The 14,500-nt window shown below is 39.8% G+C and overlaps 1 protein-coding gene across 1 annotated transcript in view; it reads left to right on the top strand.

Moving 5' to 3' along the window:
- The window catches only part of PARP8 (poly(ADP-ribose) polymerase family member 8), a 332,674-nt gene that overhangs the window by 308,137 nt on the left and 10,037 nt on the right, over positions 1 to 14,500 (top strand). The window contains exons 20-25 of the mRNA XM_075589057.1: positions 331 to 443; positions 2,890 to 2,962; positions 8,088 to 8,157; positions 8,782 to 8,858; positions 12,174 to 12,243; positions 14,337 to 14,421. Of these exons, the coding sequence (XP_075445172.1) occupies positions 331 to 443; positions 2,890 to 2,962; positions 8,088 to 8,157; positions 8,782 to 8,858; positions 12,174 to 12,243; positions 14,337 to 14,421 (488 nt within the window). The remainder of the gene's footprint in view (positions 1 to 330; positions 444 to 2,889; positions 2,963 to 8,087; positions 8,158 to 8,781; positions 8,859 to 12,173; positions 12,244 to 14,336; positions 14,422 to 14,500) is intronic.

A 14,500-nucleotide genomic window follows, 5' to 3' on the forward strand; every position in this document is an offset into this window, starting at 1 on the left:
TATTGCCGCTTCTTGTTGGCAGGGGATTTAAATACCAGGAAGTAAAGCAGGTAGGTACCTTTATCTGTAAGTATCTCAGGGGCAGTCCCCAGAGCTAAAACAACGGGGTTCCCATACTTTAAACAAAACGGGAAGTCCAAAAGGGAGGAATTTTTGCTTTTACTGACTCCCTTTTTATTTTCCTTCAGGGATCAGGGTTAATTATCTTTCCCATTTCATGGCTACCTATTAATTTTTGTTTATTTTTTTCTCAAAACCAGAACTCATGTTTTGGTTACCTTCTATATATTTCCAAAAATAATGTAGAAATGTTTATTTCTTGTTTTGCAGCAACTTAAATTTATGCACACCCCTCACCAGTTCCTACTTCTCAGCAGTCCACCAGCCAAAGAATCCAATTTTAGAGCTGCTAAAATACTCTTTGGGAGCACATTTGCATTTCAGTAAGTTTGGCTATTTCGATTTTTTTATGTCTAAAAAGTTTTCTGTGTGTGTTTAATCATGTAATATGACTATAAGTATAGTTTAAATATTGTGCAGCAGAGAAATCTCAAGATTAATTCATTTATACCAAGTCATGAGTCAGGAGAATAGTATGAATGTCTAATGGTGCATATCTGGTATCCGCATCTTTGAAGTACCAAATTTACCTTTCCCTATCAATGAGTAAGGCTAAGATTTGACAATCAAAAATATACATGATGCAAACATTTGGTATACCTGTACAGTATATGAAACTTAACTCATAAATGTTATTTATAAAATGTTTTACCAGGAAGTAATACACGAGAATTACCTCTCGTTTTCAAGTATGTCCTGGGCATAGAGTTAAGATGACAAATAATACATGGTTACAATACATAGTTACGTAAGTGAACAGGGTATACATAATATACAAGATATTGTATGCTCAGTTAGAGATAATTGAAGGACATTGAAGGAGATCATTGTTGAAGACCTCTAAATAGTCCATAGAAGTGCTAAGTATTTAGCTATATTTTCCCAGATGCACATAACAAAATTTCTTCTGTACAGTATGTTCTTCTTACCACTCAGCCAAAGTTCAGACGAGAACCCGGCTTTTGTTCCTCCAGTTACCCTGGTTAACTAATCCATATTTATTTTTTTATCAACACAGCAACAGTAAATAATAACAATTAACAAAATACCCAAATAGAACAATGGGCAAAGATGACAACATTTTCCATGCTTTTGGGTAATAAAATTAAAATATTGTAATTTTATAGTTCAGGTAAACACAATGTAATTCAAGATTCCCCGCGTGTAGGCTGGTAACCAATAGAAAATGGTAATTTTTTGGCAAAGTTCAAATACACTGCGAAAATGGCATTTCTTTGCCTCTATTTGCGAATTTGATCTATGAAGTATGGTTTACCTAACATTAAAAAAAAAGCCTTGCAGCCATACTCTGAAATATGGGTTTTGCTAGAGAGGAGAGAGCATTTACAAGACAAGTCCCAGAGATAATTTACAGATGAAAGAAAACCCTAACTATATATATATTTATCATTACATCATGTGATTCATGGATCTAAGACAAATCTTATTTTTTTTTTCCCCTGGGTTTTTATTTGAAAGCAGCTATCCCTGCAAACCAACCCCTCCCTCCCCCCCCCCCCACACACCCCCTTCCCCCCCTCCCGCGCCTTTTTTTTTACAGTACAGGAACCAGCTGGTCCTCAAGAGCTGAACGGCAATATTTATAGATCTGGGGCCCCCTCGGTTTACCAACATACTTAATGGTACTTCCTGATTTGTTTAAGTATTTTAAATGTCCAATAGGAAGTTGCATGATGTTGCGGCTTCCTGGTGACCCAATCTTTGGTAGCCATTTAATTTCCCCGAGAGGGAAACATTATACCCAGTAACTTCACTGATAAGTATCTCTGGAACTTCCAGAGCTGACAATAGCTACTGTAGTTGTGTTAAAAAAAAAAAAAAAAAAAAAAAAAAAAAAAAAAAAAACAGAAGGGTGGACTACTGCTTTACGACATCAGCCACATTCTGCAGATCTGGTCATTTTAGCTTAATGAAGGATTCATAATATTTTTCATATATGCCTATGAAGGATGTTATACATAGACAAATACTGGGCAAGAAGCGACAGCTTGTACTAGAGATATATTGAAATTAATTGAGAGAGATCGCCTACAGCTGCAGCGGCATGTATTCCAAAAAATCACGCCACCAATTTCGTGTGCTCTGCTGTCCTCCACGCAGCATGAACGCGGCCAATCGCCCCAGGCATTTGCGCTTATCGCGATTGCTTTGTTGAATTTCATGGATTCTGTTTCTTAGGGTGCAATGAAATGAATGAATTGCAATGTGTACAGTACTGTGCTACTTTGCTACTGTGTCAATTTAAGGTGTTTAAAAACCAGAACACTAAGATGCCATTTTCTGCACTCGCTGCACTCGCATCTTAAGGCGGAAAGGTTGGAAGACATCCCGCGTCATGATACCGGTATTCCGATGTACACAACGCGTGATTTGTTAGAAAAACGGCCACTGCAGCTGTAATTTCCAGAGACTTGAATTAGTTGGAGCATTTTATCAGGGCTACAACGTACAAGTTATACTGTAATTTGTCTAATATCGATGATAAAAAGAGACAGGTGTTAGATATGTTACCATGTTTATGGACATGTTTTTTCCCACAGGTTTCTTAATTCTCCTATAAGGTTGAATTACTTCTAATGTCACTAGACCTTTAATGTCAATATTTTTAAAATAGTGATATATTGCCTAATTAATTTCTATATCTTTCAATTTAGTCGGTTTATGGCTGCATATCTATCTGTGGAAAATCAAATCAACTATTCTGCTGGAGCCTTCCTAATAGGCATGTTTTTATTTTTACGGTTTTAGTGGTTCACACATTGAAAACTGGCACTCCATTCTGAGGAATGGCTTGGTTGTTGCTTCCAATACAAGACTGCAGGTAATGTGAATTAACAAAAATAAATGTTACGTGTAATAGAGACTTCTGATGAAAAATAAATTGGGTATTGTCCCATTTACACATGAAAATTATGTTTTTTAGTTGCTGAGATACTGTATTTACTTATACTAAATCAACCAATCCACTTTTCTTACACTCTATTTTGTTTTTTTCTCCTTTTACACTATTACTTTATACAGTATTTCCTTCCAATTCCTGTTCTTATAGCGTCCTTGTTTCTTTCTTTCTTTCACACAATCAGAGGTCTTTGTGATCTACTCTTAAGTGAAGCATAGAGTGCAGATGTGTAATAGGTAGGAAGGGAGGCTATATTAGAAAAGGACATACTAAAATGTAATCTAAGAATAGCAGATGTTTGTAGAAGGAACACCTAGAATAAGTTGCCTAATTTCTTTTGGAGCTGGTGGGGCACTTACCAGGCAAGGGCAAAGATTACAGGGTTAAAGGAGGAGCACTTGACATGCAGAGGGCCCATCAACGTCCTCCGTGCTGATTTATTTATTTTATTTTATTTATAAAATGTTTTACCAGGACGTAATACATTAAGAGTTACCTCTCTTTTTCAAGTATGTACTGGGCATAGAGTTAAGAGGACAAATAATACATGGTTACAAATACAGTTATATAAGTGAACATAGTCGATAATTGGCATTAGCATATGCTGTGTGATACACTTTCTGACCAGCAGACAGGATTTGTTCCTGTAAAGTACACCTAGTTTGGCATAGGTTTTGGATGTTGGAGTATCAATGTGCATCCCGAATGTTAAATGGGAGTCAAACCATATGCCCAGGTATTTATTAATAGTAACAGGAGTTTGGGTGGTGTTAGCGTTGGTTCTGATCAGGAGCTCAGTCACAGGAAGCTTTAAAAATTTAGTCTTTGTCCCAAATACCATTGTTACAGTCTTGTCAGTGTTTAAAAACAGTTTGTTTTGGGAAACCCAGTTTTCGAGTCTCAAAACGTCAGACTGAAGTATGTGTTGAAGGTCGGAGAGGTTATGGCTTATTATGGCATATTGTGTAATCTGCAAACACGTGAATTGAAGCTTCCTTACAACCTGTGGGAAGATTATTGATGAACACTGAGAAGAGTAGGGGCCACAGAACAGAGCCTTGCAGGACACCACAGGTGATATCCAAGGGGTTGGAGTTAGAGCCTGAGATGGACACATGTTGGGATCCACCTGATAGGTAGGACTGAAACCAGTTTAAAGCATGCTTCCGTATTCAAGAGCACTGGAGTTTGTTAAGCAGGATAGCATGATCAACAGTATCAAATTGTAATGTCTGTATGCCCGCAGACCTGGCCAGTCCCCAGTACTGAGGTGGGTTGGGTTAACACACGCACCCACAGCAGTGAGGGCGTGCCCAGAGTGTGGTAGTGCTTTGCCGGGCCTGTAGAAAGATTGTTAGAGTATACTTGCAACGCCTTGGGATATAGAGTTTGGTTAGTGATGTCCGTGTGCCAGAGTCTAGGGCAATAGAGAGCAGGATAGTGATGTCTGTAAACCAGAGTCCAGGGATAACAGAAGTCAGCAAATTCGTGTCCGTAAGCAGGGTTCAAGGGCAGGAGAGAGCAGGGTAATCCAGTATAAACAGAGGTCAAGCCAGGGAGATCCAGAGGTAAGCAGGAGCAGGAACAGAAGCTGGAAAACACAGGAGAGCCAAGCATAGGACTGCACACACAGAGGTTATAAAGAACTATGCAGAGCAATGAGTTAAAGGGCAGACAGGGGTTATAAAGGAGGGAACACCAATGGGAGAGAGAGGAGGAGCAGAAGGCGAAGTGAGAGGCAGCAGGGATAGGTGAGAAGGCGAGGAGGAGGAGGAGACAGGTGAGTCAGAGAGAGAGATAGCCTGTACAGCATGAGAGGAGGAGCCAGGGGTCTGGGAAGGCCTACAAGAGGAGCGTGTGCGTGCGCCCTCTGTAAGGTTAGAGTGCGCACGCACAGGCTGTGTCAAGAGGCGCGCGGAGCGCCGCACCGCAGGGGCACCTGCTGAGGGCGGGAGGAGAACCGGAGGAGAGTCTGAAGGAGGTAAGGGGACTGGAACGGGAGCAGAGGGAGACCGTGAGCGGGGAGTGCTGTAGAGGGGAACGAGAGGCTGAGAAGACGCGCGTGCCCTGCGGGGTACGCGCGCAGACGCTGGGAGAGCGTCAGGGGCTGCCGCAGAGGGACGGATGCGGGAGGAAGGAAGGAAGAACAGAACGGGGAGGCAAGGAAGGAACATGAGAGGCAGGAGGGAGCGCAGCGCCAGGGACACATGGAGGGGAAGGAATCCCCTGAACCGTCACACAAATGCCTTTGCAAAATCTAAGAATATTGCACCAGTGAGTTGTCCCCATTCCATTCCACACTGGATTTCATTGCAAATTTTTAGCAGGGTAGTTACGGTGGAGTGTTTGGAGCAAAAGCCAGATTGGAATTGGCTAGGGAATTTGTCTTGGTATAGTTATCGCTTAATTGGGAGTGAACAAATTTTTCCATGACTTTGGATAGTATTGGGAGAAGAGCGATTGGCCTGTAGTTTGAGACAGTGTTTTTATCCCCACTTTTGAAGATTGGGACAACTCTGGCAGTTTTCCAGGTCTTAGGGATATGGCCTGCTTACAGGATAGAGTTGACTATAGAAGAAATTGTTTTGGCAATGGCTGGGGCACCAAGTCTTAGGAACTTAGATTGTAGTAAGTCCAGTCCACATTGGCTGCTTAGTTTTAATTTGAAGAATGATTGTGTAATCTCCTCTTTGGATACTGGGCCAAATTGAAAATTGTGGGCAGTGTTGAGAGGGGGTGGGTGTATATGTGTACTCCCAGGATGAGATTCATGTTTATGGTTTAGGTTGCATTTCGCAAATAAGTTAGTAGCACATCCCACAATGTAATCATTGAATGCATTTGCAATGTCAGTGGGGTTTGTCAGAGTAATATCCCCCTTAGTGATATTACTTGGTTGTTGATGGTTAGAAGACTGGAATATGTTGTTGATAACCTTCCAGAAAATAGCTGGGTTTGATATATTCTATAGGAGATTTCAGAGTAATATTGTGCTTTTGCTTGTCTTGTTTGCCTTGTGCACATGTTCCGCAGGCATCTGTTGTGATTAAGATCCTTGGTAGTGTCCTCTTTCCTCTTCTTCCTGTTATCATGTATTTTATATTTATTATACATCCCATTGGGAACAAAAAAAAAGGAACAAACTACAACATAGAAAATATAACAAACACAAATAATATATAGTACATTAATAATAATAAAAAAATGTATATCCTTTTGAGGATTTTGCAATCTAAACAGAATAAAATAGTTGATTCCTTGGGGTAGAGAGGGGATTAAAAGTAAAGGATGTAGCAAGATTCACTGCCTCCCACGCTGCAGTCGAAGAAACAAAAGTCTGCGGTGCAGGACACAGTGTCTGCCGCGATTGCACTAAGGGTCCATGCTTCCTAATGGCACCCACCGCAGTGTTAATCCTACAGTACCGCGAACAACATGGTCACGTGACCTTGGTTGGCAGCGGTATCGAAGACAGTTAGTTTAGCTACATCTGTTAGAGATTATTGCGACTGCTTGCTGTTAATTTCAAACAGAATGCGTCTGAGGATTTTTTTGGGGGGGGGGTGTTGGGGCAGTGGGTAGCGTTTCGATTGAGCAATATATACCATGGGATAAAGTAGAAGGATGTTAAAATCTCAGATATGCAGAAGATTGGGTTTTTTTAAGCACTGAAATTGTAGTAAGTCTTTAAATGCATGAATAGGGAGATTAATTCTAACAGTGTAAGGCAAGAAATGTCACTGCTGTGGTGCAACACGGGGAGAAATTTGTAGATGGAAGTGAGAAGACGCTGAAGATGGGGGAAAAGCACAGATTTTACTAAAAAAGACTGTAGTTTTAAGAGTACTTTGTGATGTGTTCTGAGATGTAGGGAAAGGCTATGAGAGCACTCCAAAAGTATTGTACCTGCATTCTAGTAAGTGTAAGCCAGTAATTCCCAACTATGGGTTCGGGAAATGTATCCAGAGGGGTTTGCCAAAAAAACTAATAATGTAATGGCGGATCCCAGGCCATATACTGGGTCCCTAGGCCTGTGTGCTGACTGGGCACTTAGTAAAGCCCCAAACTGCACCAAAGCATGGGTGAAAGAGCGGTCAATTACAGCAGGAGCTGCCAAGGTTGCTCCCCACGATGATTTGCAAGGCATTGTGGGGCGTGACTTTGAAACATCCAGCAGTAATTGATAGCAATACTGTACCACTCATGCTGTTTGCATACAATGAGGTGCAGTTTGTCGCTGTATTAAGCGTGTGTGCCTCCTGCGAGGTTAGGACACTATACTGCCTGGGATTGGTCAATATGAAGAGTAGACGTAATAATTAGGGGTTCTGTTTATTTTCTAGCACGGGTTGCACAATATAAAAAAGGTTGGGAACCGCTGGTGTGGGTAGAATATGTATCCCTGTTAGTTCTATCTGGATTATGGAGTTCATTGCAGAGCGGAACGGTGCAGTCCGTCCCAAAAGTTTTCAAGGCACACAGGAAATCAGACCCAGCTTATTTTGTTTATTTGTTTTCATTCTAACTCCTATTACACACATCGAAGAAATGGGAAGCAAAATCGTTATTGTCTATGGAGGAAATGACAGCAAATTTATCTTTAGTTTACGGAATATTAAATAAATATCTTTGTTGCATATTTTATTTAAAATTATATTTAAAAAGTAGAGTATTAGGGACGACACCTTATTTAATTGTGTGAAATGCTTTCAGAAGCACCATACACTGTATGATATGAGGACAAAATGTACTTAAGATACCGTACAAATTATGTAACTTAAAGAGCATTGCACTGATTTGATCTCACTTTTCAATAGAAAACATAAACAAAATGATACTTATATGCAACAAATAAAAAACATGTTTGTTTTATTTTAGTATTTTCATGTTTTGGTAATCTACCTCAGAAATGAGTAGGACACAAAGCACTGGTTAAATAATGGTGTATTGGAGTACAGATGTGAAGTAACACTCTTGTGTAGATTTTATTGAGCACGGTTGCATTTCTGGTGTTAAAGCTATGTAATATACTCCATGTTTTTTTCAGCTTCATGGTGCCGCATATGGAAGTGGAATATACCTTAGTCCTTTATCAAGCATATCGTTTGGTTACTCAGGTGATTATGTATCTTATACTGTATCTCATATGACCACTTAATGAATGGTATTGTTTGTGTTTCTTCTTTACTGAGCACAATATATTCCCTTTAAAAAAAATACTATATCAACACACTTGCACATAAGAATAGAGATATGTGAACCTCACGAGGTCGTAACCCGGGCAAAATGTGTCCTTTGTGAGTTGCGATAAATGTAGCGGCTGAGTTTGCCAAGCATTACGGCAATGTGCATTGCTCATTTGCAAAATGATTTCAAGTCGCTAGATATAATAATATAATATTCTGTAAAATCGCTAGATTCTCTGAATGCCGAGACTGTGAATAGGGCCCACACACCATGTTTCACTCTGTTGCTGGGGATATTTTGCTGAAAGCTTATTAATTTAGTCACATTAATAGCCCTTTAACGCTAGGAGAAATGTTTCATAGGGAACAATTTTGGGTGAAAAAAGCATTTCGAATTTTACAGATGCATTTTGGACAGTTCGCACATCTCTCCATAAGAACTACACATACTCATCTCACCAAAGAAAATAAATAAAAACATACTTTGGTGATCCCCATCATTTTAATAAAATTGTCAATCTGTCTAATTCAATTAAAATATTTGTATTCTTATAGGGATGAATAAGAAGCAACAGAAAGTATCAGCCAAGGATGACCCTCCATCAAACAGCAAAAGCAGTAGTACAGTACAGGTAGTTTTTATTTTTAAATAAGAGTATTATATTGATGGGTCAGATGGCCTATTTCTCGACAAAACCAAAATACAATATTTAAATGAGAAATTCAGAACTGGAGAAATTGTCAGTTCAATCTCTCTCAATATTATACCTACAGAACATTAATTTCACTGTTCCATTTTCAGCTATCATAAAAATTAGATGAACACTGCCTGTTGTGGATGTGTGTAGTAGCACTGTAAATTACTGGGAAAAATGTTTGCATCAGTAAGCAGTTGAATCACAATGGAGTTTTTGTCTACGTCTTATGAAAATGTACAATAACACAAAAGGTTAAGTGGATTATAACGTGAATGCTTGGTTAGTTGCACAAACAATATTTGTAGATACAAAAAAGGCTAGTGTACTGTATAGCCTCAATGAAACAAGATAAAATGTTGCATGGTTTTTAGGTACAGATGCAGCGGCCGTTATTCGAACAAATCTCGAAATGGATTCTCGAGATATGCCTATGATCCTCACAAGTTTTGCCGCGGCAGACATAATGGCCCATCGGATAAACGCAGCAGGGGTCCCTCCTGTGTGAGTCCTACCGGGGTCTGCCTGTCTGTAATAGACGCGCAGTAAGAGATAGGCTGAATCAGTCACTCTAACTGCGTGCCTCTCACAGGCAATCGCGGGGGGGTTATTTAATTTTAAACAGTAATGTAGCAGGGGGTGTCCGAAGCTGAACCGCATTGATTTCAGTTGTGGGGACCCCCTACATCCCGAGATACAGGCCCCGTTATGGGGTGCCGGTATCTCCTATGCATGGAAATGTTCCGATCACGTGACGCGAGAAAAGATTTATAAATCCAAGATTTATAAATATCATTGGCTACTATAGAGGGTCATGTGCAAACGTTGCACCTAAAAATGAAACAAGAAAACCTACAAAAATTAAGCATTGTCAGCTGCCGCACCTAACACCTGGGAGTTGGGTAGAGATGGGCAAAATGTTTGCTAAAATTCAAATCTCTAGTGAATTTTCAAGTTCCTTTCATCCACAGATTTCAACGGATCTGTCTCAAACAGGCAAATTATTTTTCTATCACTGAAGATATACAGTATACTGTACTGACAAGCCTAAGGCCCCTTTTGGGATTGAAGGGGAACTAGTGTCAGGCCCAACAGGATCAGACTCACAACCTCTGCTATTAAAGCTGCAGACCAAGCATTATCCTACATTTGTGTGTGTGTGTGTGTGTGTGTGTGTGTGTGTGTGTGTGTGTGTGTGTGTGTGTGTGTGTGTGTGTGTGTGTGTGTGTGTGTGTGTGTGTGTGTGTGTGTGTGTGTTTAAATAAATCAGTTCTGTACTATGAGAAAATACTTGTAGCATTTTTTTTAAACAACTCTGAATTGAATTTTTAATGTATTATAATTTAAAAAGCATTTTTGTTTCTATAGCAACCATTTACAAAGTCACATCCCCTTTCTCTTCTGAAACAGACTCTGGCACACCCCTTTTTGAACCCTGCCCTCTCTCTAGCAGTGCACCAATTGTATCTAGTGACTGCCTAGTCACATGATCTTCCCCCACAGAATGTTGCATCTTTGGTCGTCTTCTGCTGCATTTAGTGAACCCCTGAGCCAAATCTTCACCGATCGATCACAGGAGAATGGATCAATCGGCAACTTAGCTAATTACTTATCATTGTGTGAATTGTATTGATGCACATATTAAAGGGAATTTTTTTTTTAAATAAAATAAACGCAGCTTGGACTGCTGCTTTAAGCAGTTGTAGCATTGAACTATCTGAGATAATGGATATCTCCCCTGTCAAAGCATACTTTTGAGCTCTACTGCTCACACCTGTAGCTATTACTCGTAGACACTCTCCTGGCTAGAGATGGCCGAATGGGTCAAAATCTGTTTCAAATCCAATCCCCCCACCAAAATCTGTCTGCAGATTGGGTACTAAAAAATCAGAGCAGATTAATCGAAATTGATTTTTATGGAGAGAGGGAAAGAGAGAGTAGGGGAGTGGGGAAGAGATTTAGTAGTGTCTCCAGTAGTGTATATATATATCCCCTCAAACCTCCCTCCAAATAAGTTAGGGAGAGATGCCTATGCTGAAAAAGGAGCACGCCTGCGTTAGCCAGGGGGGAGTTATGGAGGAGCCAACGAATTTTGTAATTGTTGTAAGATTTTGACTACTGTTATTCATAATGAAAGTAAACTATGTCTCTATGTCACTGTGGAAGGGGGGTGTCACACAGTATATGCAGACTTTAGCCTTTTGTCTTCAGTTACAGAAACTTTCTAGAAACAAATTCATTAAGCTCCGCTAAGAGGTGTTGAAGCGCGATCCCAATATAACTTCCATTGACTTGAATGGTAGTTAACAGCCGAGACCCGTTATTGGACCTTAGTGAATCACAGTCTATATTGCATAATTGAAGAGAGTACACTGTCCTGCACTCTGGAGTGCGCTTGCAAATAGTCTTATGGCTAAAGTATGGAGCGGGGGGAAAAGTCATCTGAGGTCCACAAGGAAACACACCAAGATCTTGGAGGAACAAATAAAGTCGTCTTACCTCCTAGTATAGATCCATATCCAGGTAGTGTTAATTGCTGGCCATGTAGACGCCAGGCCGCTTGTCTGCAGTGATGTGGAAACCTCGCTGTGCCCCCCTCGCGTGCTTCCAGGATAGGAGTAGTAACCGAGAATGAAGCAAAAAATCTGGAGCATCAGTGATGATAAACAATCCAAAATAGAATGACCACAGGAACCCAGGTGATAACAATAGTGCAAGGCTTCATTGAGACATATACAAATATAGCATTCTCAGAGTAGAGGGCCTCCTCTCACGCCATAATGGCGCTTTCTCAAGGAGTCCTTCAAAAAGCGCCACTACAGTGTGAAATGCGTGGGAGGAGGCTCTACTCTGAGATTGCTATATTTTTATATGCCTCAATAAAGCCTTACACTTTTTGTATCACCTGCATTTCTGTGTTCATTCTATTTTGGATTGTTTATCATCGCTGATGCTTCAGATTTGTTGCTTCATTCTCTATATTGCATAACTGCTTAAATGGCACTGTTCAACCAATTCTCATTACGTGCAAAAGGATTTTCTCATGTATAAATCTGGTAAAGATTTCTCCCCCCACCCCCACCAGTTATGCATTTGGGAGACAGGTACAACCCCAAATATGTGTCAAACAGTAATATTTAAGTTGACTGTAATTATCTAAACATACATTCTTATTGCAAAATGATTGTTTTTTTTACTAAATTTGTTCATATATTTGCCTTAAACTATTTCTATATCTTTCTTGGTTTTTAGTCACAGAAAAAAGGACAACAATCCCAATTTTTGCAAAGCCGTAACTTGAAATGTATAGCCTTATGTGAAGGTAAGATTTTATTATCTATAATGGAAAATATACGCAGATCAACTACAGTACATAGTGAAACAAACAGTGAACAAGCGCTAGTTAAGTGAATATATATATATATAATATAAATTAATATAAACTAAAATAGTGATCAAGATTCCAATAGTCCACAAAGTCCACAAGGCTGCCTAACCAGTCTAGCTGGTTATCTCTAAACCAGGAAAATAATGTTAAGAGAAAAAACCTATATGGTGCCTAGAAAGACAATCCAATGGTATTATAACATAGCAAACCAACCCTTATGTGGATTGTCCATCAATGTCAGTTCCGCTGCTGTGTTACTTCTGAAGAATCATATAGGGATCGCCACATCACACTCGTAGATATGAAAAGAAAGAGAAGATATAACAAGCACTAAGTGCATTATCTCTTATTTAGGCAATTTAGGGTAACTAGACTACAGGATGAATGGATAGCTGAATCTTGCGGTGTGTAAATATAGCTTCTCTATGATGCTGTTTATTAACAGTAAAAAAACAATAAAAATGCTGCATGAACAATGTGAAGCTGTGAAAGTGAGTGGGCTGATTAATCAATCACAGATAATCTCTGCCTTTAAATACATTTCCCAGACTCCTTTGCCAGCTGGAGAATTCACAATCCTCTGATAAAATCTTCTCCTTAGCGCGGGCCTCATATGATCATAGGTACACACAGAGAAAGATTTAGGGGATATTAAACCATGGCTTTATTCAGCCTGTCACTTTAAACAACGCAGAGCATATAAAAATAAACAAATAAACAGCCTATCATTGTATATAGGCTAACTCACTTCCCCAGTCCCTATCTGCAAGGCTAGGAGGAAAAGCCCCTTACCAACCTATCACCCAAAGTCTAAAGAGGTACCTCAAGTTGGTGGCCCTTTATGTCAGTCTCTGGGTCTGGATTAATGTCCATTGAGGGGCCAGCCTCTGGCAGGTTCCTAGGTTCTCTGCACCCTGGAACAGAGGTCGGGTGCCCTAGTGTCTTGGTGTCAGCAAACAATCCTCCTGTGTGCTCAAGTGTCTCCCTGTCAGTTCCCATCAGGAGGCTTTTACACTTGTCTGATTAACCAGGTGGAGACTGGTTAATTGTATAACTGCAATTAACAAGCTCCCTGCTGGATTACACAGACCACTGAGGCTTTCTATTGAAGCCTCAATGAGACAGTGTTGATTCCTTGTTACAGTAGCCTCAGTTCCCAGTTTCAGCCTGAAACCTCCCGTAGAGATAGGCGCTTTACTGTCGGGGATAAACAATGGTTCTGCTCTTGGAGTATGTGTTCCTCCGACATGAGTCCACCCCTCTCCCCAACTTCCCCAGTGTTAACAAGCATTTCACCTAGCCCAATACAGATAACAGCTCAAGGTTTCATTATGTGTTGGTCGTACTGAGTGAATTATCAGCCCGCCACACAATGAAGCCTAACAAAATACACACAGTTGAATACATAAGAAGAATAAATGATTTTACATGGGAAAATTCAAACACATACTGGGCAACCATTTAGGCTTGCTAAAATGGCCAGCTTAATCTATCATATAGGTCACCATCTTTATGAATAGGAACAACTAGCGGACCTATCCTTTAATATGCATGCCACGCTGCCCCTACCATCACAGTCATTACGATGAATTTACCATGCTAGCTAACAGGTTGTTGAAGTTTGTGGTTTCTATGATTTAGCATGATCAAAGAGGACTAACCATTGGGTAATGTCTACTTAACTGACAATACTAATTCAGACTAAAAAGACAAAAATCCTGATAAAAACAGCTTTGTATACTTTACTATCTCTTCCGAAAGATTCAGCCATTAAGCATACTAGGTACATGGGTTCCCTATATAATTGAAATTACATATTTCCCCAGCTCCATTTTCCTAGAATTCCTTATGATTTAAATACCATGCCTTGTAATCTTCTGACATGCCTAGTGTCTCTCTATTCTACTACTCCTTATTTGCCATAGTTACTTTGTAATGTGATGCACTATGCACATAATTAGTGCTACTTAGTAATACAATAATAATATATGATATAATATCATGTTTTTAATATTATTTTTCTACAGTGATCACTTCACCAGAACTGCACAAACATGGGGAGATCTGGGTAGTTCCCAATACTGATCATGTCTGTACAAGGTTCTTTTTTGTGTAAGTACGTTCTCCTTTTTAGGTCTATTACAATATGACAGGCTTAAAACTAATGCTAATTTGTTCTCATGTGTTGCTT

Source organism: Ascaphus truei, chromosome 1, assembly GCF_040206685.1.
Source record: "Ascaphus truei isolate aAscTru1 chromosome 1, aAscTru1.hap1, whole genome shotgun sequence".
Classification (NCBI taxonomy): domain Eukaryota; kingdom Metazoa; phylum Chordata; class Amphibia; order Anura; family Ascaphidae; genus Ascaphus; species Ascaphus truei.